Source organism: Polypterus senegalus, chromosome 8 (assembly GCF_016835505.1).
Source record: "Polypterus senegalus isolate Bchr_013 chromosome 8, ASM1683550v1, whole genome shotgun sequence".
Lineage (NCBI taxonomy): Eukaryota > Metazoa > Chordata > Cladistia > Polypteriformes > Polypteridae > Polypterus > Polypterus senegalus.
Window position 1 is genome coordinate 44,486,935 of NC_053161.1, and position 23,955 is coordinate 44,510,889.

Here is a 23,955-nt window from a genome sequence, read left to right on the forward strand (position 1 = left end):
GTTCCTTTGGTGCTTGTCATTGATCTACGGGCATGAAAATTAAACAGTGTTTACTGAATTTTGCTGTAGTGTAAACTGTTGAGGTTAAACATAAGTTTGACAAAGAGAAAACACCAGTCCTTCAAGCTCATATGATTAACTAATACCTTTGTTTGTGTCAATATCTCATTCAAGTACTTTTTTTAAAACCTCGGTATACATCCTTAATCCATTCCAGATCCTTTGACTTATACCAAACAAATGTTTCCCCATAAGAAATTAAGGGAAAATGATTAATCTGTCCCCAAGAAAAAAAACCCTATTGTTATTGGCATATTATACATTGATGGGGTTGTATAAAATAATTTAAACACTGCTTAATACTAAAATACATAAATACAAAAGCAATTAGATGAAATAAATGAAAATTTAACTTCACGTTAGTTTTTAATAACGTCTTTTTTTTCACAATCGTAGATACTGTCGCTCTCGGCATACGGTATGCAGCAGCCATGTTCCGGATACGCATGCCAACTTCATACTTTTAGATTCTCATAAAGTTTTGTGTAAAAAGTGGTTCTCTCTCTGTCCCAGTGATTTCTTTTTTTATATAATTCATTGCTAAGAGAGCAAAAAACAAATTATAAAGCACAATTTCAAAGGTTCACTCAGTCAATAAAGTAATACAGACCAGGGCTCCAGTAAATCCTTCTGTTGTACGTTTGTGTCCATCTTGATGGGTAAACTAAATGTCACCATAACTTTCAAACTATGTACAATCATTAAGACCCGTGTATTATTTTTTTCAGACTGCGAGTCTGATTCACAGAATGTCAGTGTTAGTGGGCCATAAAGTGTAATTTGGTTGTCCTTTCATCTTGTTTGAAGTGAGCTGTCAACCTTTTAAAATACTTTTTGAATAACTTTAGATGTCCAGTGTTCATTTTGTAAGCAGTAGACTTGGGACACGCTTTTCTACAGCTCTGCTCCAGCTGAGGAAATAAGTGTCCCTTCCAGTGGATAGGAAAAAAAGAACACAGTGAAGAAAAAAGTGACAATCGATTATTTTTAAATAGGTTTTGCTCAATATTAGCTGTCTAGTGTCCATTTTATAAACGGAACAACATTTCAACGACAAAGGCTCAATTTTGGAAATGAGTGTCCCCTCCAGTAAATGGGATTGAGAGGCACGTTAAATATTAAAATGGAATAGAACAATTTTAGCTACAGTGTATCCAGAAGTATTCACAGCGCAAGACCTTTTCAAAATTGAGCTCAGGTGCATCCCGTTTCCCCTGATCATCCTTGATGTTTCTGCAGCTTAATTGGAGTCCACCTGTGGTAAATTCAGTTGATTGGACATAATTTGGAAAGGCACACACCTGTCTATATAAGGTCCTATAGTTGACAGTTTGTCCGAGCACAAACCAAGCATGAAGTCAAAGGAATTATCTGTAGACCTTTGAGACAGGATTGTCTCGAGGCCCAAATCTGAGGAAGGTTACAGAAAAATATCTGCTGCTTTGAAGGTCCCAATGAGCACAGTGGCCTCCATCATCCATAAGTGGAAGAAGTTCGTAAACACCAGGACTCCTCCTAGAGCTGGCCGGCCATCTAAACTGAGCGATTGGGGGAAAAGGGCCTTAGTCAGGGAGGTGACCAAGAACCCGATGGTCACTCTGTCAGAGCTCCAGAGGTCCTCTGTGGAGAGAGGAGAACCTTCCAGAAGGGCAACCATCTCTGCAGCAATCCACCAATTGGGCCTGTATGGTAGAGTGGCCAGATGGAAGCCACTCCTTAGTAAAAGGCACATGGCAGCCCGCCTGAAGTTTGCCAGAAAGTACCTGGAGGACTCTCAGACCATGAGAAACAAAATTCTCTGGTCTGATGAGACAAAGATTGAACTCTTTGGTGTGAATGCCAGGCGTCACGCTTGGAGGAAACCAGGCACCGCTCATCACCAGGCCAATACCATCCCTACAGTGAAGCATGGTGGTGGCAGCATCATGCTGTGGGGATGTTTTTCAGTGGCAGGAACTGGGAGACTAGTCAGGATAAAGGGAAAGATGACTGCAGCAATGTACAGAGACATCCTGGATAAAAACCTGCTCCAGAGCGCTCTTGACCTCAGACTGGGGCGACGGTTCATCTTTCAGCAGGACAACGACCCTAAGCACACAGCCAAGATATCAAAGGAGTGGCTTCAGGACAACTCTGTGAATGTCCTTGAGTGGCCCAGCCAGAGGCCAGACTTGAATCCGATTGAACATCTCTGGAGAGATCTTAAAGTGGCTGTGCACTGACACTTCCCATCCAACCTGATGGAGCTTGAGAGGTGCTGCAAAGAGGAATGGGCGAAACTGGCCAAGGATAGGTGTGCCATCATATTCAAAAAGACTTGAGGCTGTACTTGCTGCCAAAGGTGCATCGACAAAGTATTGACCAAAGGCAGTGAATGCTTATGTACATGTGATGTCTCAGTTTTTTTATTTTTAATAAATTTGCAAAAACCTCAAGTAAACTTTTTTCACATTGTCATTATGGGGTGTTGTGTGTAGAATTCTGAGGAAAAAAATGAATTTAATCCATTTTGGAATAAGGCTGTAACATAACAATGTGAAAAAGTAATGCACTGTGAATACTTTCCGGATACACTGTATACAGTGTTCATTTTGCATACAGTTTAAAGAGGCACACATTTCAGTAGCAAAGGGAGAGAGAGAAATCAATGAAACTTTAAATTAATTGTATTGTAACAGGTGCAAAGGGACATTTTTTTGTTGTTGAATACCATTATCATAAGTGTCAATATAGGCTCCCCTTTGGTTATCCATGAGCCACATAAAGGCTGGTTTATACACTTCAGGTGTCTCTGCTGGGTGCAAGGGTGCACAGCGAAAATGGCTTCAGACTTGGAGACATGCTCAAAAATATTTTAGTACATGCCACAGCTGTCATGGCGGCCATGTATTCCAAATGGTGAACTTCAACAAAAGGGTTGGTTACTCTTGTGCCAGAATAATGAGCGAAGGGCTGAATATGACGCAATTGGTCATCAAATGGCATGCAAAACCTTTCAAATTCATAGGTCCTCCGTTATGAATATATCTGTGCCCCATTCAATGTAGCTGCCCCTTCTGATTGGATGCAGGCATTATTGTCACGGATCTCCTTGTGCTTGCGCATCTTTACATGACATTTCTCTTTAGATTTAACGCATGCTCTGTGCAAAATGTTGGTCTGTCCTTTAGTAAATGTGCAGCCACATGCCTGCTGTTTCCTCATGCACAGTGTTTTCTTGGAAGTCTGCATTTTAAGGTTGCTAGTGTACTGCATGTTAGTGTCGTTTTACTGGGGTGCTCTGTGATTGACAGCGGACAGTCTTCTTCTTTCAGCTGCTCCTATTAGGGGTTGCCACGGTGGATCATCTTCCATATCTTTCTGTCCTCTGCATCTTGTTCTGTTACACCCATCACCTGCATGTCCTCTCTCACCACATCCATAACGGACAGTAAACTTTGTTAAAATGGTACAAATAAATGCCACCTTTGTTAGTTAATTTGGCGTGCACACTGTATGTTCTGTTACCAAAAACTTCTTTAATAGGAGCTTGTCAAAAAAGAAACATGAAAGATAAGATTTAGTAAAAAAAATTAGTAATGATAATAATAATTCATTATTTGTCCCCCCAGAACTCTATACAAAGACATTTTAATGACAAATCATTAAAATAAATGTACTAATCCGCTGTCGTGCCGTATGTACTGCCTTACTATACATTTACTCAGGTAGTTGTATCCTTTTTAGGAGAAAAAAGAAAAACAATTTCCAGGGGAAAGGCTTTGTTGTCAAACTCAAAATTTCACCTCTTTAGATGTTTTCACCTATATGAATAGGCCTGTGAAAAAATATGGATTTTTTCAGATTGTTAGTTTTGTTTAAACGATTCGATATTGATTCTCAAAGTCTCAAGATAGATCTCATGAATCTCTATCCTGTTTAAGTACTATATGTAGAATTTTGCTTATCTTTGTTTTTTGTGTCCAATCCATACTACAGAAAATGCACATTACTCTTTAATCGGCAACTTCTACACTTAAATCACATGTGTGGACACCTTACGGATTCATACTGTGTGTCAGTAAAGAACAAATGAATAAAAGCAAAGCCATATGTAAGCTGTGCAGCTCAGTAGCTAAATATTGTTGTAACACAACAAATTTGAGAAATCCTTGATCCCAATGTCACCCATGAACGTAATCCCAGTCAACATTCAACCGAGCCTAAAATTTCCACACTTAACAGACGGCGGGTAGCTCCAAGCTTCCATTTAATTCGCCTCATGCCCCAAAAATAAGAGAATATATATCAGTTATCTGTAAAGATATGAGCCCCTTCACAATTGTTGAAATGAGGGCTTTCCTCAAATGATTTTTGAAGTGTTTTATATAATACTAACCAGAAAGCAAATGAGCAATCTAGGTGTTCTGAATATCTTAAGCAAAGCATTACCATGTCTCTCAGGTCAGGGAAGAGAGCAGCCCTCACATGCAACAGCTAAACATCCAGGGCAGCAAATTCATATGTAATAATCACATGGCACTATATTAAAAACAACTGTGTTGCAGGCAAACATGCTGCAAGCCAGTCACAGCAGGAGCAACCCCCATGCCTATACACAATGCAGAGCTGCTGTTGTTCCAAAAACCTTTCTAGCATTTGCAGTGAATGTTTCATTGCGTTATTATCAGAAGTTTGTGTGTTGGCAAGTCCAATAAATGTTGCTTCTCAGTGCACTTCACCCAGCCAGGCAAGCCGGCCATTCTTGGAATTTTCAGAGCAGCTTGTGATACCAAGGTGAGCTTGTGCACAAAGCAGCCAACGTGAATAACTCCTTAAGCTGCACCATACAGATCATATCAGTGGCGTTGTCAGTCGCGATGGCTAATTCTTTTTCTTTTATGTTTCATACTTCCAGTGTCGCTGTCAGGAAACATCAGCTGTGCATCTTAATATTATTTTGCTTGAGTCCATCTATGCACGATATAAACAACACTTGCACACAACTACTATATGCCTCCACAGCAATAGTTAGGAATCGGTGTTCCTGGCAGAGTTTTGGTCTTAGGCTTATCTTCAAGTCTTCAGTTCTTCAATGTGACCAATTATCGACTGTGGTATTTGACTGTTTATTCGGTAGTGACAGTGAACGAAACACGAAATATACAACCTTTCTCAAGAGCAGTGGCAAACTGCCAGACAAGAAACATTACGACGGAAAAACTACAGGATTCCGTAACACTGACAACTCAAAACAAGATATTCCCTTTATATTACGGCATATGCAATTCCCCGTTCATTTAGCATATTGTATGACCCATGGCCAGTTGTACACTACATTTGCAGTTGCATTGAAACCCAGGTTAAATGTACAGGTACTTGCAGGTAACACACAGGAATATTTTCGCTGACAATAACATTATTTCAGAAAATTGTGTTTTCTGACAATTATTATAGACGTCAGTATACTATGTTACCTGATAGCCACACTTCACACATACTGACTTACATGTGCCCTGCATTTCCCTTCTTATCCAGTATGTTTTGTTAACCTGACTTACATGTTACACTTTGCATTGTAAATATTCATGCTGTTGTGACTATAATAACATCCCATACTAATCATGTGACTATTCTAATATTGAGTCCTCTCCCAACAACATTTATTTATATAGCACATTTTCATACAAACAATGCAGCTCAAAGTGCTTTACATGATGAAGAAAGAGAAAAAAGACAAAATAAATAAGAATTAAAATTAGGGAACACTAATTTACATAGAATAAAAGTAAGGTCCGATGGCCATGGAGTATGCGTTAAATCAAAAAAAACTCAAGACAACTGGAGAAAAAAATAAAATCTGCAGGGGTTCCAGGCCACGAGACTGCCCAACCCCCTCTAGGCATTCTACCTAAAATAAATGACCTCGATCAGTCCTCATTGTATTCGGGGTTCACATGGAAGAATTTGATGATGACGGTCATGTGGACTTCTGGCCTTTAATCCATCAATGTAGGGACATCACGGTGGTGGTGGCACAGATCACCAGCACAGAAAACCGGAAAAAGAACAGTAGGGGTTAGTACGGATTTTGGGGCCACCATGAATAATAATGATAATTAATTGAATATACAGAGCATCAGGATTAAACTTAAGATGAAGCTATGAGAAAGCCATAGCTTTCTCATAAGTTTTCAGCAGTGTTTTAAAGTGCCTTTCTGTATTAGCCTGGCGAATTCCTATTGGCAGGCTATTCCAGATTTTAGGTGCATAACAGCAGAAGGCCGCCTCACCACTTCTTTTAAGTTTAGCTCTTGGAATTCTAAGCAGACACTCATCTGAAGATCTAAGGTTACGATTTGGAGTGTAAGGTGTAAGACATTCCGAAATATAAGATGGAGCTAGATTATTTAAGGCTTTGTAAACCACTACTTATTAAAATAATTTTCTTTCTTACTATTGCGTGTGATGTTCTTCTCTCCCTCATCATCATATCATTAATGCTTTTATTCTTGAGATATTTTCGCAAGCACAATTTGCTAGTCCTCATTGTAAAACGCTTATTTTTTGTCTGAGGAGGAAGTGTAAAGATACTTGTTTGAAAAAAGATTTACCACAACTGTTGCAGCAACTGAAGATCTGCATAATTTGTAGAATTATAGAAAGAAATGTCTTCCTGGCGTATCTTTAATTTCAACTAATTCAAGATTTGGTTAACAGTTTAGTTGAATGGGTCTACATGGAGATTCCTAACACACGAATAGGTTATTGAATAACTTAATCAAATATTGCTTCTTAAATAAGTTATTTTATAATGTTATTTGCAAGATGATATAGAAGTTTTATAAAGTAGATGCCATTGCATTGTATTAAAACAAGAAGCCCCCCATAATATGTATGTACTCTGATGAAGCAATATGCTACTTCAATTATAGGGATTTTTTTTTAAATGAGCAATATTTTGATCTACATCTTCCAAATACTGTTGTGTTAATTGTTCATGTTCATTACAAATCAAGTATTTCTTCTTAAATGGCTTTCCATACTTGTTATGCATATGTTTTGAAATCACCATACAGACATTCTTCAAATAAAGTGTTACTGAAATCTGTCACATTATATTAAGTATTCTCTAAAAAAAGCCAACACTTCAAATATATAAGTGCACACTAATTCTATTGCATGTTCATATTTGCTGTGCACCTGCATCACTTCCAGCACTCCTTTCCCCATCAGACCCTTTGCTGTATAAATGTGTAACCCTATAAGCTGATTGCAGAATGAACACTATCAATAACAATGTTCAAAAACGTATTCTAAAAGACTGTAGAGAGTCTTTTGTGGCACTTTCATATTTAATGTGCCTCTCCATCCCATCCACTGGGAGGGGACATTAATTGTCCACAGCTGAGCCTTTGTTGTTGAAATGCTCTCCCATTTACAAAATGAATATTGGACAGCTAACATTAAGCCAAATGTATTTGAAAGAATCTAGGAACTGTGCTGTGTTCTTTTGTTCTATCCACTGGAAGGGACACTTATTGCCCCACCTGCAGGAGTGAATGCATGACCCCTGTCTGCTGCTTACAAAGTGAACAATGGAGAGCTGAAATTCTTCAAAATGTTTTTTAAAAGGTTGTAGAAAGTTTCTTTATCACTTTCATGTCTACTGTGGCCTTCTGTCTTATTCACTGTGGGGTGGCATTCATTTCCATGGCTGGAGCAGAGCTGTAGAAGTGTGTCCCCCTTGCCTTCTTTGGTTTTGCCTCAGAGTGTAGCAGCCATTGACAGTTGTGTTCTCACAATCAAGGGAATATCAAACAGACCAGTAAAGAATTTAAAGTTGCAGGAGCGTCTGTAGCACAATGGGCTAGAATCACTTGCTCAGCATAGCTCTCAGGTAGACGCTGAATCAGTGCCCCTTCAGAGCTAATCAGTGTCTTCGTAGTCTTCTATCATGATTAATGACCATATAATTTAACCATTTTTTGGAGAAAATGAGACTGACACTATTTAACTGGTATCAGGAAGTCTTGTTAAAGAATGCCTGTGATGTCAAGGCTCTAGAAACAGAATGGAAATTGCTAAAAATTCTGATTAAAGACCAACTCTTAGACAAATCTTACAACAGTTTGTGGGAAGTCTTACTGACAAAAGAACTTCATTGCACAGGTTTCCTACATCTTGTTGATATGCTTCTTGTGCCTATTTTAGCAGTTCAATGCAAGTGTGGCATTTCAGCATAGTACAGAATAAAGTCAAAAGCAAAAAACTCACTCAATGTCTCAACCTTGGAGGATTTAGTCAGAGAACACAGAAGGCCCATCACTTGAGCTCTGTATCAAACAATGGCTCACTTCAAACAAAAGTCAAAAGTAAAAAGACAAAATTACACTTGATGGCCCTCTGACACTGACATTCTTATGGTCTGTCACAGACTTATAGCCTGAGGAAAATACACTGTTCTTAATGACTGTCCATAGTTTGAAAGTTGCCCAAATCAAGACAAACAAAAACACAAGGGAAGGATGTATTGCACAGGAGAAGGCAAAGAATTATTCACACATATATGGAGGTTAGAGAGGTAAGAGACTGAAATATTAATATTTTACAGTTTTGATTAGTTGGCACAGAAATCAAAGCTACTGTATTGGCTCCGAATATTTTTTTTCTTTTAGAAGCCACTGGCTCCTTGAGGTGAATGTTTGTCTGGAGGTAAAAATTGAGTTCCACCCAGAAAAAACTACCTGAGAAAATGCTGTAAAAGTGGATTAGTATATTTATTTGGATTTCTGTTAGTATTTGCAGAGTTCTTGGGTGTCCTGTAATGCATTATTAATTATAATTATTACTATTGATATTTTATTAAATCTTATTTTCCATGTTTCTTTCATAACCTTCCATTGAAGAATTTATTGGTAACCAAACGTATAGTGAGCACGCCAAAACAACTGAAGTAACAATTAACAAAGTGGCATTTATTGATACCGTTTTAATAAAGTTTTCTGCCCGTCATCAATTACACAGCATCATGGTAAAATAACAGTAATATGTAATACACCTGGAACCTTAAAACATAGCCTTCATGACATCACTGTGCATGAGGAAAAGGCAGGCAAGTAGCTGCACATGCATGTTTACTGATGGACTGGCCAGTATTTTGCATGGAGTATGTGTTAAATCAAAAGAGAAACAGCTCACAAAGATGCCTAAACATGAGGAAGATGGGTCTTGAGTCTATTGACAAGTGGAGATCCATGATATTCAGCCTTTAGCAGAATGTAGCTCATGGTTCTCCAAGGAGGAACCCACCCACCACCATGCCAACACATACAATTTTAAAGGCACATCCGCTCTATGATTTAAAAAAAAATAAATAAATAAATAATGGCCTTTTGCATCTGTTACATTCACCACTGGCAAATGAAGTGGAAATGATAATTGCCAAAGCCTATTTTTGGTTGCATTTGCAACCATTTTAGTTGCAGTTTGGAGCAATGCAGATAGGGCTTTTCAAAAACATTCCATCAAACTAAACATTTAGACTTCCTCCTTGATTTATATTCAATGCTTTTCTAAAATATAATTTGCTTCTATATGTTTCCTGAGAGTGTTGCATCAACTGTAAACCTTCCCAGAGGTTACTTTCTTTAGTGCAGCATCTCTGATCTTTTCTTTATAATGACTGTACCTTTTGTCTGCTTATACAGTAACACTTTGCCCATCTACTATTTACAGTAATCTGCATTTTCCAAATGTTCACCCAGAAAATTAATTTTTTATTTTTTGATATTCCTTCAATTTTGAGACATCTGAATTTCGCAATTTTAGAATCCAGGATTCTTTCTAAAACTAGAAACATGCTGATATACAGGTATGCTATATATATTGAAATAAAATTTTTGATGGATAGGAACACCTCCCCCATGTTACCACAAATGTATGGAACCCTAGAGGTTTGGAGGTAAGAATTATCATTGTGGACTACTAGGTTTAACATGCTTACATACTGAATTTAGTCACCAGTGTTTTCTGTTTGGTAATTGTAAAACAAACCCAGCTAAAATCATTGCTAACAAAAAATTCCAAACATTTTGTGATATAAGCATCACATGAAGTATTAAATACTCAGATCATTCAGTATAATGACAGTGATTTGGTTGATTTTTTACCTGCCACAACTGTTGCTGACAATGTCTGTGTGAATTTACACTTCTCTCCAAGTTACCCAACCCCCCCAAATCTGACTGGATTTTCCTTCCACTTCTCAAAGATATGCAGATAAGGATAACTGATGGCTTCAAATTGCCTCAGTATAACTACATGGCATGCATGCGTGTGTGTGTATATATCCATCCATCGTCCAACCCGCTGAATCCGAATAGGGTCACGGGGGTCTGCTGGAGCCAATCCCAGCCAACACAGGGCACAAGGCAGGAACCAATCCTGGGCAGGGTGCCAACCCACCGCAGGACACACACAAACACCAAGCACACACTAGGGCCAATTTGGAATCGCCAATCCACCTAACCTGCATGTCTTTGGATTGTGGGAGGAAACCGGAGCGCCCGGAGGAAACCCACGCAGACACGGGGAGAACATGCAAACTCCACGCAGGGAGGACCCGGGAAGCGAACCCGGGTCTCCTAACTGCGAGGCTGTGTGTATATATGTGTGTGTATATATATTGTCACAAGAACGAGACATGGACAGATAAAGGGTTGGGGCAGCCACCCATATAATGTGGTATCCTGGCTGCTTAAGGTCGTTTTTATCAAATAATCAGCACTGAAGTGCATTCAACTGAGTCCAGAACAAGACTGAGGAAACAAAGGAAAAGGGGCAGGTTTTAAAGGGGGAGACAGGAAGTGAGGTCATATGGATCCGGCACGTGGTCTTCCATCATTGGTTCATAGCCGGACGTGACATCAGAGGGACTGGAGCTGGTGTGGCCGACTTCCATTGGCTCAGTCCCGGAAGTGATGTCAGGAGAGCCGGATGAAATCCCCCGGGGATTGTCTACAGGCAAGGGAGAAAAAGAGTCAGTGCACTCTGCCACACCCCGGCATGCCTCCGAACTGCCTTCACTCAAGCCCTTTAGCTGCCTCCCATGCGCGTGTGTGACAATATATATATATATATATATATATATATATATATATATATATATATATATATATATATATATATATAATATACACACACACACACACAGGGCTGTAGACTAACTTTTTGCACTGCTGCGCCTAACTTTTTTTCTTGGGTGCACCAGCACAAAAGTTAGGTGCACCCAAATTTTCTACCGCATCACATTTAACACCACAGTTTTACAAGTTCACTTTATTTATTTATTTGTTTGTTTGTTTGTTTGTTTGTTTTTAATCGCTGTCCATATAGGCAATATTGACTTGTAAATGATTAACTAACAATCTGGTCAGTATAAAGTTCTTTATTTGAAGGCAAGCACAATTCTACAAGAAAGGTAACTTACTGAAAAAGTGTTGGTGCTTTACTGAGCTGAAATTTAAACTTAAAAAATCTCAAGATAAATTAACAAAAAAGAAAATCTAAATTAAGTGTTTTAAGGGCTTCAAACTGAACATCTCATGGCTCAATGTCTTATGGACTATCCTCCATTGCAGGGGGGCGGTTTGATCCGCCCTTCACTATCTGATTGGTTTAGACTACGATATGGGCCTAATGTGTGTCTGTTGTTGAACAACAGGGAGACTTTATTTAAAGAGTCACGGAGTTTCGTTTTTTTTCCCCCTCGAACGGCTGGTCGCCCCGGTGCAACCGTTGATTTTTTTTAGTCGCACCATTGAGAAATTAGGTCGCACTCTAGAGCCCTGATATATATAAAATAATATAATATAATATAAAAGAGAGAGAGCCCTGTAACATAGAAGTACAATGTCCAAGTTTGGCTCCTGTCCTGAGTCTGGTGCTAGCCGAGTCCTCGTGTCTGCTAACTGAATAAGTGAGCTGGAAACTGTAAAGATTAGGAGGGTAAACACAAAAACTTTGTTGCCTTTTCTTGGTTTTGCATGGCATTTTCTTAAACAATAATCCAGCTCAAGGTCATTTTTAAATTCACTGTTTGAACTATGAATCACAAGCTGTTAAAACAATTGATTGGATTGGTAATTGGTGATCTGACCAAGTATTTTAAATTCTGAAATTTCACTGCAATACCATCATAAAGAAATTACATTATAATACAGTAATTTTGACAATACCAAAATGCTTTTATATATTTTTTTTCTTTAAAGATCAATAGGAGTTTCCAGCTTTATTTGGTAATTTTCACCTTAATAAAAGATCAAGTGCCTGTGTTGCCATCTGGTTGCTATGTCTTCACTATCCAACAGATGGCACATCACAAACATTAGCCATGCGTTTAAAAATCCTTTACCAGCTGATATGGTACAGACATAGCAAGGAGACAGATGCACTACACTGCAAATTTTAATTCCGAACTCTACATTGATTACTTCTATTTCAACCCATCTTCGATGGGTAGCACAGGTAGTAAGATTTTTACATAGTGACTATTGCAATTCTACTGTGAAATTCAAACTAATGGAGTAAACTTCTTTTTAAAAAATAGAATAGTTTCCAAACTATGTCAGAGTGGACCCTTAATTTTTACAGTGTTCTTAATTACTAAGACTATTTTCCAATGTATTTTTTTTTTGTTTATCCTTAAACCTTCGTTGGTGATATTAAGATAGCTTGATGGAGGACAAACAAGCAAAGCAGATCTTTTGGTATATATTTTCAGGCGAGGACAGTAGGGTTATTATAGCCCTATTGATGACTATTGCAATCATAGCTGCCTCATCATTGTAGATTCAAATTCCATACCCAGTCACTGTGTGGAGTTTACAGTCTTAAGATGTCTACTTGATGTTTTTTTCTGGCCACAGTTTTTCCTCCCATACTGTCAAACATGTGTCTGTTAGGCAGTTCAAAGTTGACCCTGCGTGCGTGTGGGTTTTTAGAGAGTGGGCAAGGCTGTGGTCTGGTGACCTATCTGGATTTGGTTGATGCCTTGAATGTAGTGTTGCTGGGATACTCTTCAGCCTCTTAAGACCTTGGAATTGGATCAAGGGGGTTTGGGAATATCATGCAGTAAGGATCAAAACCAGGAGTACAAAGCATGGCTTTCAGGATAGGGTTGTTGCATTATATCTTGATGTTATAGATATAATGATCAATAATAGCGGCATATTCATATTGTAAATGTAAAATGTCTTCTGCAGCAGTGTTTGATGGGTAGACACTACTGAACCATATGATTGAGGTAACTGTCTAAGTTATGGAATTAATAGTTTAGCTTTGAACACAGCTTAGGATGCCTGAAAAAGGCATTTTGTAGGTGCAATGCAGTGAGATGAGACACATTCTATTTCCGTACTTAAAGGTTTATGGGCAGGAAAGTGAGGAATGAAAGACAAGTGGGACTTCTGTGCAGAAAGTGTCAGTAAAAATATCTGAATTTCAGGAGTGTACTTTACTTTCTTTCTTCTCTTATTTGACACTTTAGAAGTGCCATTTAAATCCTGTTAAAGTTGTAACTGAACTAGCGCCAGTGGGGGCATCCTCAGACTAGTTATTTAAATGGTTCTATGTTCTGTTGAAGCCTTACATGTCTGAAAGGAAGTAAAATATATTTTGCACACATTTTTTTATACTGGTGTATCCTCTGGCCCTTGCCCTTTTCATCCAGTCTGAATGATCACTTGACCGTCCCCGCATGTGTTAAATAAAACTGACTGATGCTTAATGACCTTCTTTGGTAGTATTATGGTAAGTAAATAAAAAAAGAACCTTTTTTTTCTCTCTCTCTCTCAAAATACTTGTTTGTATGATTTGTGTCTGTGTGCTTGAGTGAATGTTTCATAACTCCTCTATTAAGCAATGTAAAATTGCTTCTGTGTTGTTGTGTAGCAAATTAATTTTCCCATATTGGTAAACAGATGTGTGTGTGTGTGTGTGTGTTTGTCGCTTTTTAGGATTTTGCATTATTAAATGTCTTTCCCTAATTTTACTAAGAGTATAATGCTGTTCTTTGTGACATCTGTAATATCCAGCATTAATTATCCAAAGATATAACAGTATCTTTGTTTGAGATCAAATAAGGAAACAAATTCTCTAAATACCATTTATAATATAATGGAACAAAGGGAAAATTGAAACAACCGATTAAGTAGGAATAATTTAATTCAGGAGCTGGCAGCATTGGTCACATCATTTTTAAAACTGGAGCTGCTTATAAGCATATCTAAGGCCCTATAAAATCCGTTTTGTGTTTTTTTTTTTAACTTTAAGAAAGTAGCAACAGCTACAAGAAAACAAACAATAATTAAATGGCACTTCACATTCCTTTTAATGAAACAGCACACTAGCACAACTGAAACTTGTTTTGCAGTTCCATTAATCAGGTATAGGCTTGGTCAGCACAATCTCTTCCAGTGACAAGAAGGCTGCCCATCTCCTTTTCCTGGCAGGCTTCTTGAAGAAGGCAGACTTTACCCACATCACTAGTGATGCAGCCTCACTGAAGTATTTGTAGTGCTGCCAGGTCTTTCCCACCAAACTGATGACATGACACAAGCAGGTTGAATGTGCACTGTTAGGCATAACCCTTTTTAAAACTTCCTGGTATACTTTCAGACAGTATAATGCATTGTCTGCAACCACTGCTAAAATGTCATTGTTGTGAAGGGACTGAAGTGCTGCCTGTAAAAACATGGAAAGTTACAGCCCTCCGTAAGGTTAACATCTGCCAAAAAGTACTGGTCTTCAGTACCTGTAATTGTAATTATGTAAATTATTTCTAATGATTCTTAAACCTTCAATTTTTACAGATTAAAAACATGCATCTGTAGCTGAATCTACTGCATATCTTAAAATAATTAATTACAAAGCAAAAGCTAACTAATGTGGAACACGCTAAATCTGGTAATCAAACAGAAAAAAAAAGAAAGAGAGACTCCGGTAATCAAACAGAAAAAAAAAGAAAGAGAGACCGCTTTTAAGGGCTCGTTGCATCTTAGGAGGAGCCTGCTCTTCTTCCCACGTTTGTAGGTGCTGAGTTTATAATGGAAGAGTAAAATGTGGACCTTGAGTGCCTCGTCACAGTGAGGCTATCTATCTCTATCTATCTCTATCTCTATCTATCTATCTCTTGTTTTGCCTGTACAAAATGAATTTAACAATTTTGGCAGACAAATGCAATCTAAAATGTGCTGGCTCCTGTTCTGCTTCACATCATTTCAGTGCAAAACACATTCACATTTGTCAGCACATGATGGCAAGGAATAAAATCAAGAAAAAGATCACAGCTGTTGGTTTCAGCGCATTTATCCCAGCTGATATTCTCTAGATAGAAACAAGTGGCTCAAAAGACAGGAGATAGAACTGGTGAGAGTGATGTAGATAGTTTGGGGATAAAACAGTCATTACAAGAACATTGTAAATATTTTCTGAAAAGATTTGATTCCATGACATTTTTTGCTAATCATACTTTTCTAAAAATTAGATCTTTGTCACATGAGTGAAAAAATGTGTATATGTATGTATATGTGTATTTATATATGTGTATATATGTGTATTTATATATGTGTATATATGTATATACAGTATGTATATGTGTACATATGTATCTCTACACAGTTGGTATTTCCTGTTTTTTTTTTTTTTTTTTTTTGTTACGGCATTGAATAGTTTAATGGATAATATAACTTGTATAATAAAAATTGTAGACCACGTCTTGGGTTTTGCTGATTGACCTTTGATTTGCCAAGGACATTTTAAACAGAAGACAATAAATACAAAAGAAATTTAAAACCAGCAATCATTGTGGTTTTTCCATTATATTTCTATGTATTAGTCATGTGTTGTCTTATAAAAAGTTTTGCAAAAGAGCTGCTTTAACTATCAGCAATTAGCCACTATAACCAAGCATGAGGATAAATATACTACCTGGGTTTTCAATGTATAGAAAATTGGATGTGAAGACACAACTCTTGTTTTAATGTATCTTGTATTTTTTCTTTTAGTTATTACATATATCACCATACCAGAATAGATTAATAATATTAAATGTAAATCCAGGCACCTTTACCATACTAGGTTCCAGACATTTCAGTGATTGATAATTGTTTACTAAAAACATTTCTTGTAAAAAGTTTGCATTCAGGTGGGGTTGTCACCAACAGTATTGCCTGTAATCTTAAGGCATACTGATTAATTCATCAGCTTCTTTCCATCAGCTCCTACTTTAATACCTTTAATAGCCAGAAAGTATGTACAACAGACATTTGAAACTGTATATATGATGTTACATTATTAAAAATTTTCCAGTACTTCAAAAGCTTGAATGAACATCTAAATACGGCAGACAGAGGCCATCTCTATATCTAACATAAAAAGCAAAATCTCTTTTTGTTTGTCCTTTTAGCACAATTTGATTTTCATGTCTAGGATGTGAAATTGTTACGCTAGGTTTTTCACATTAAATCAAGGTTTTGATATAAGCAGCGGATTCAAAAAGTACTCAGACCTCTTCACTTTCTGTTCACTTCTTTGTGTTCTAGATTTAATTTTAAATGGATAAATTTGTAAATTTTACCCATCAGTCTCCAGTGAATAACCCCCTAATGACAAAGTGAAAACATGTTTTCAGAAATTTTGCAACTTTATTCAAAATCAAAAACTGAAATATCAGCTTTCAGACTCTCTTATGTGGCATTAATGTTCACTCATTATGTTAGTGGCATTTGAGTAATCTTTGTTTTTCTTCTAATATAAAATCTTTTTTTTTTCTTTTTTTTTTTTTTTTTTTTTTGGGATGTCATTTTCTGTAGCTCAGGTTGGTAAATTGGAATTAGCACTTTGCAAGGTACAAGGTGTTTTGATATCTTGCATATGGAATTTCAAATTTAGAAGCAAATCCTGGTGTGTGTGTGTTTTATTTTTATTTTTTATTTTTGTTAACATTTTATATGTTGTATCCACAGGAAAGTATGCCTTGATGCTACTGTAAGACCCAATTTAAGACCCCTTTTATCATCAATTTGATTTGTGTTAGCAGGTTAGCCACCTTGGAGCACTACTTAGTCTATGCTTACTTAGTGAATGCCAATTGATAAGGGAATAAATAAGGTGCTTAATATTACAGAACTATACTTTCTTTAATTTTTGTAATGTAAGAAGAGAATTCAGTATTGCCTTTAGTAATGCTTCCTTTTCTTCAACTCATTACAGAGATACATGAGATTAGACCTTTATTTTTTGATTATTTTGTATTTTGTACAGTGATTGTGGGTAAATTCATTTGTAGTTTTAGAATATTTAAAGTCTTTACTTTCAATTGATAATACAATATTCAAGTCATGTTATCCATCCATCCATTATCCAACCCGCTATATCCTAACTACAGGGTCACGGGGATCTGCTGGAGCAAATCCCAGCCAACACAGGGTGCAAGGCACAAAACTAACCCCAGGCAGTGTGCCAGCCCAGTGCAAGTCATGTTATGTATAGAGTGGTCCAGATCTAATTATGCAATTTTCATTACGCTATAACTTATTACGTTTATTACATAGAAAATCACCCAAAAAATTCCGGACCATCGAGAAGTGTGTGAACTGACGACATGAAGATCGTCTTTGCGCCAAACTGGAATTGTCCCCGCATAAATCAAAGTATTCCAGACGATATGGATCTGCATAATTAGATCTGGACCACCCTATATGTCTTAAATAGTCTGGTAACATTGCGTGTTACTGTTTTGTCCAGGGATTTTTTTGCTAAAGAGTGATTTATACACAGTAGTTAAATAAAAGGGAGATCAAATACTGATCAACTGAAATGCAGTAGTTTATTTATGTTGTGTAATTAATTGTACAAGAGAGTTTATATTATTGCCTCAGACTGGTTTTACATGTTTTTCTCTCACCCCTTTGTAGGTGCTGGAGAGTCTGGCAAAAGTACTATTGTGAAACAGATGAAGTAAGTATTCATATATTCATAAGATGAAATGTATTTCATCATTTATTTAATGTTCTTCAGCTATTACAGGTTTTATTTTTTTCATTTTTAGAATTATTCATGAAGCTGGTTATTCAGAAGAGGAATGTAAACAATATAAAGCTGTTGTTTACAGCAATACAATTCAATCAATAATTGCTATCATAAGAGCGATGGGGAGGTTGAAGATTGACTTTGGTGACTCTGCTAGAGCAGTAAGTGTTTTAAGAAAAATATTAAAATCATAATTAATGTGTTTATGGAAATTCAGAAAAATATCCATAGTTATTTTTATTTGGTGGTGTTCTGCTTTAAAACTGAAATCAAATTCACATTCATTTTCTTGCAGATCATTACTCATAGAAAAAATCCACTTCTGGTAATCTACATGTTTGAGCTTGTAGTGACAGTCTACAATCTTATGTAAAACATTCTCTAGTTCAGTTTTAAAGTTATATAGCTTGACAGTTTGATTAAAAAAATTTAGAATGTAATACAATACTTTGTAAATAAAGTAGGGAGTTTGGCCCTTTCATAATATTTGAGCAAAGATTAGCAAATTACTTCAATTTAGCAATAATTTGATATTGTTAAATGATTTTGCCTGAATATTTTTTGAAGAGTTTTTAGTATTAATTTTTTTTTCAAGATAATAGCTAGTTTTTAATAATTGTTTCTTAATAGAGGAACATGAAAGATAATTTATCCACTAACCCTCTATTTAAATATCATTCAGTTTGTTTCCCGTTGCAGGTGTAAAAAATCTTAATCTTTACTAGCTGTTCCTAGTGTTTTTGCAGGAGCTGTTTGATTTTTTTTTTTTTATGTGTTCAAGGCCATTTTAGAACTGAATACACAAGATTATAATTATTATGTTGTTCTATGATGGAAATATGTGCTTTTTTTTGTTTTTTCTATTAGGATGATGCCCGGCAGTTGTTTGTGCTTGCTGGCTCTGCTGAAGAAGGATTCATGACAGCAGAACTTGCTGGAGTAATCAAGAGATTGTGGAAGGATGCCGGAGTTCAAGCCTGCTTCAACAGGTCAAGAGAATATCAGCTGAATGACTCTGCAGCATAGTAAGTAGAGAAGAGGTAGTGCCATGAACTTTTAAATGAAATGTTGTGTGGACTTGAACCCGGACACACACAGACGGACATCGTTGGCTCCACCACACACAGTTTATTTACAATATTTACAAGTCACATGCACCCCAAACCCCAGTGCCTCCAGCACCGTTTCCCCAGTGTACAGGCCTCACAGTCTCAATGCCTCTCTCCTGGCCGCCTCCAGTCCTCTCTCCAGCTCCGTCTCTCTTCCTCCCGACTTCCGCTATCGACTGAAGGGAGATGGCCCCTTAAATAGGAACCCGGATGGGCTCCAGCTGCTTCTCGGCACTCCTCCGTAGACACACCCCAGTGTGGCGGAAGTGCCGGCTGCGCACCCGGAAGCCGTCCGGGTGTCCCCTGTTGTCTTACCCCCAGCACTTCCTGGTATGGCGGAAGTGCTGGGCTCCAGGGATATTCAGGCACCAGGGCGCCGCATGGCAGTGGCCAGGGGTCCCCACAGGGCTGGGCTTCCAATCCCTTTACCCTAGGCCCCCAACATAACCAGGGCGGATGCCCCCTCGCGGTCTGGAGGAGGCACGAGCCCTCCTCCGGTCCTCCTGAGCGTCCCGGCCAGGCTCCAGCCCTGGCCAGATGCCACAGTTATACAAAACAGTTCAGATTCATTTTATGTTCTGGTTTTATGGAGAATAAAACAGTATGAGAAAAATTGGTTTTGAACACAGTTTCATGGGCACAAAAAATGTACTTAGAATCCAAAACTCAGTTACATCATAGTGTAGTATTTCATAGAGTTTAAAAAGTACTGTACATTACTAGAATGGAATAGAAAATCATTGGGACTTCAGGGTACCTTTAACATTGTAAATAAATGGTTGTGGATGAATCCGTTTGAGGAATTAAGTCTCATTTTCTTTGCCTACTCAGATATTTTGATTTTTTTTTGTATTTTGCATTTATGCTTTATTTTTATTTCAAAAAACTAACACACTATTCAATTAATTGCATAAATGTTACTGTCCTTACACAAAAAATAATTTCAAAATCAATCTAGAAGAAAGCAGCTAAGAATTAATAAAAAGAACAAAGAAAGAATATCACCTAACAAAACAAAAATTCAGCCCCCAACTGAGAGAAAGTGAAAGAGACGAGAGCCAAGAGCAGAGAAAAAACATTTTTCTCACTATATGAATGCTTAATCTATTCTTTTAAATTAAGTATTTCTTGTTTTAAACTTTTGAACAGATCTTCTATGTGATCATTTGATTTTTTTTTTTTTTTTTTGCTGCAGTTTCAAATTATATAAAATGTCAGTTTCCACTGAATTATTATAAAAGGTGGGTTGGGGTTCTTCTAGTTAAGCAAAACAAGTCTGAATGATAGTACTGTTGTATAGTCTATTACAGTCAATTTGTCCATGTCCACTTCAAGCACTCCTGAGAGTACACCAACTATACATGCTGATAGGTTAGGAGTGAGTGTGATACCTAGGCTATCTGATAAGTTTTTAAAGATTTTGTCCAAAATTTTGTGAATTTATTATATTCCCAAAACATATGGCCTAGTGATGCCTAAGCTAGATGGCAACACTTGCAAGCAGGATGTGACCCTGGATACCTTTTTGACAATTTCAAACAAGTGTGATCGATGAAATATTTTAAGTTGAATTATTGAGTTCTTGGTGCATTCAGAGTGTATTCTGTGTATGGCTGACTTCCACTCCTCTTCTGAGATGTTAATTAAAAGATTATTTTCCTCTCAAACCTTTGGATTATTGAAAGGAAGGTTCTTTGTTGTTTTTGTATATTATTGAGTTGGTGAGTCTTCAGGACTAATCAGTATTGCCTCCAGAATGGAAATAGGTGGCTCTTCATATGCAAGAAATGATTTTTATGCCCCACCTCTCACTTCTTCCAGACACGTTCTTTTTCCTATGTATCAAATATGCATTGAAATTGTTTACATTTTGTTCAAATTTACCTAATATCCCATGTAAATCCAAACAAATGCCACACTTTGAGAGCAAGCCCTGACACTCTGAGACCAGAGTTTTTTTTGTTTTTTTTGCTGTGTGAAATGAGTAAGTAGCCAGGTGGTTAAATTGAAGATTGCAGTATTTGTTTTACATTCATTAATGAAAACATTTTAATATCGTAGTTAAAGTTTTATATATTCTTCTTTTAAAAACTCAGATTTATGTAGCCTACAATATTTAGCCTTGTACAATAGAAAACTAAACAAAATTGGTATCACTATCCTTTAAAACAATTAAATAGTGTCATTTTTTAGGTATCCTTTTTCTTATGACTTAATATGGTAGTGCTTTGAATATGAATAAATCATTGATTTAGATCAAATTATATTTAAGGTGTTTAATCACTGCATAATACCCAGCACACACTAGCAGTAATTTTCAGCAATTTGTAAAGGGAAATTAGCTGTAAATGTTTCCTCTTACTCTTAAAAACTACTTTGGTTTTCTTCTTTTAATTTGTTTAAACATTTGCAGCCTTTGTAGCCTCCCCATGCCTTTTCTAACACCTACATGCAACTGTCCTACACTCTGTGCTGTTTTATTTAGTAATGTGTCTTTAAATTTGAAACCCTCACTCTTTTTCCGTATACCTTATGGTTCTTCCCCCAACTACAACAGTTCACTTTTCTATGCTAGCCAGCTTCTTCTTTCCCCTGCAACTGCCTGGAGTCACATCCTCCAACAGCACCATCCTTTAAGTCCCCCCACAAGTCAAATTAGACAGCTCCAGTAGTTTGGCTGTACATTTTTCTCTCCACTAAAGCCACAGTTAAGAAGACATGATGGGCAACACTAGAGTATTTGTCTCCCTGCCCCAGACAAAGTGCAATGTCTTTATGTAATGTAATCATACTATCAAACAGCATACATAATGGAGAACGCACCTTATATGCTGTGTGCTGAGGTGAGGAGAAAAATATAGTGAAGCTGTCCATTCGGTAGTGAGAACAACACCCAGCCAAACTGAAATGCAGCAGAGCCATTTCAGCTGGGCAGCTTATGAAATCAGCAGAGTAATATGTCTGTCAAAAAGGCCCTAGTGAAAACACTGTCACTGCACATATCTCCACAGCTGTTTTTTCTTCTTAAATATTTATCAATCAAAATCAACATGAATCTTTTGATTTCTGTGCAAAACAGTTTATTCTTATGTCAATCTACAGTATTTTTCTGTTACTTTTGTTAGTCTTTCCTATTACTATTTTGAGAAGACAAGATGTTTGCCAACTAACAAGAGCTTGTTCAGTATGTCCATACTAACACTATTGTCAAAAAAGGTTTTTAGTCTTAAAAATCAAACAAGCAAATAGGAGAATGGTCACATTTACAGATTAATATGAGAAAATGATGGTGTTTATCAGCCTCATGTTTTTATAAAATGTTAAAGGCATTTCATTCAGCTGAGAATTTTTTTAGTTAGCATATCAAATTTATCTTGTAGTAATATTGATCTGTTGAATATTTTCTTTACACCTTTATTACAATGCAAAATATCTTTCATGAACTTGAAGCAACTTTAGCTACTAGTCTAAGCCAAAACATAGTTAAGAGCTGTCGTAACTGCTATTAAATGTTGACTTCTTTTTGTGATTTTGTTATCAGTTGACTTGTTTCTTGAATTTGTGGAAGAAGGTTATTTTTTTTTTTTTTTTTGGATAATTAAAAAAAAATAATTGTGATTTTCAAACTAAAATCTAATTCTGTTTGTTTGGATTTCTGTGTCCTTGATAAGTCTTGAGCCAGATAGGCTAAATCAAGTCTTTTTTAGCTTAGCTGTTTAGCAAGCTCTTGCTCTGGCATTGAAATTAAAGCAAAGATTAGTTCAAATAAAACAAATTTAACAGAAACATAATCGCATCATCACATCACATATGCGTGTCATTCTAGTATATAAATTAAGGTAGAAGTATAACCATTGTGCTAACAATAGTTTTGCCTCTGTACACCACAAAAAATTGAGGGTGAATTATTATTAGATGCTATATGCATTCTAAAAGCTCTGCTTCCCCCTATTGATTTTTTTTTAGCCACCGTACATACTCATGTATAAGTTCTCCCGCGGATAAGCCAGGACTTGATTTTATCATATAATTTCTGGTATTTTATAATGTTGGTCGTATAAGTAGAATGCGGAAAACTCACGCTATTGGTCCAAGAAAAATATAATGATGTGCTAACGGCCACCTGAGTGAGTAGCCACGGAGCACACTACATTTTTTTTTCTTTGTGGGTTCGCCAATGGGCTGTATCAGCATGTGCTCCTAACCCCTCTCTCTCTCGTGCCTTCGTTACCACACAGTAGTACCCAATCTGTTTCGAAGCAACATTTGCACTGTTTTGTGTGTATCACACACTCATACACCTTTATCGTAAGACCAACCCTTATCTGTGATGGAGCATTCAATCAGAAGAAAATATGAAACTGGTTTTAAATTAAACATTGTTGAAGTAGTGAAAGAAATCAGTAACTGCACTGCTGCAACAAAATTTGATGTGTCTGATAAACTGATGTGAGATTGGAGAAGGCAAGAAGATGTAAAAACAACAACAACAACAATAATAATAATTTAAGTGGTGCATTTTTGAACAGGCATATAAGTCGGGGTCTGATTTTATGATCGATTTTATGGGTTTCAAGACCCAACTTATATGCGAGTATATACAGTAATCTTGGTATTAATAGCTTTTAATGATAACAAGCAAACTTTATTTTGCATGGCACCTTTCTTCGACACCAAGACAAAGGCTCCTTACAAGCATACACAAAGTAAAACA

General features: G+C 36.9%; 1 protein-coding gene across 1 annotated transcript in view; it reads left to right on the forward strand.

Moving 5' to 3' along the window:
• The window catches only part of LOC120533926 (guanine nucleotide-binding protein G(i) subunit alpha-1), a 92,962-nt gene that overhangs the window by 48,545 nt on the left and 20,462 nt on the right, over window positions 1–23,955 (forward strand). The window contains exons 2-4 of the mRNA XM_039761051.1: window positions 18,018–18,060; window positions 18,152–18,293; window positions 19,000–19,157. Of these exons, the coding sequence (XP_039616985.1) occupies window positions 18,018–18,060; window positions 18,152–18,293; window positions 19,000–19,157 (343 nt within the window). The remainder of the gene's footprint in view (window positions 1–18,017; window positions 18,061–18,151; window positions 18,294–18,999; window positions 19,158–23,955) is intronic.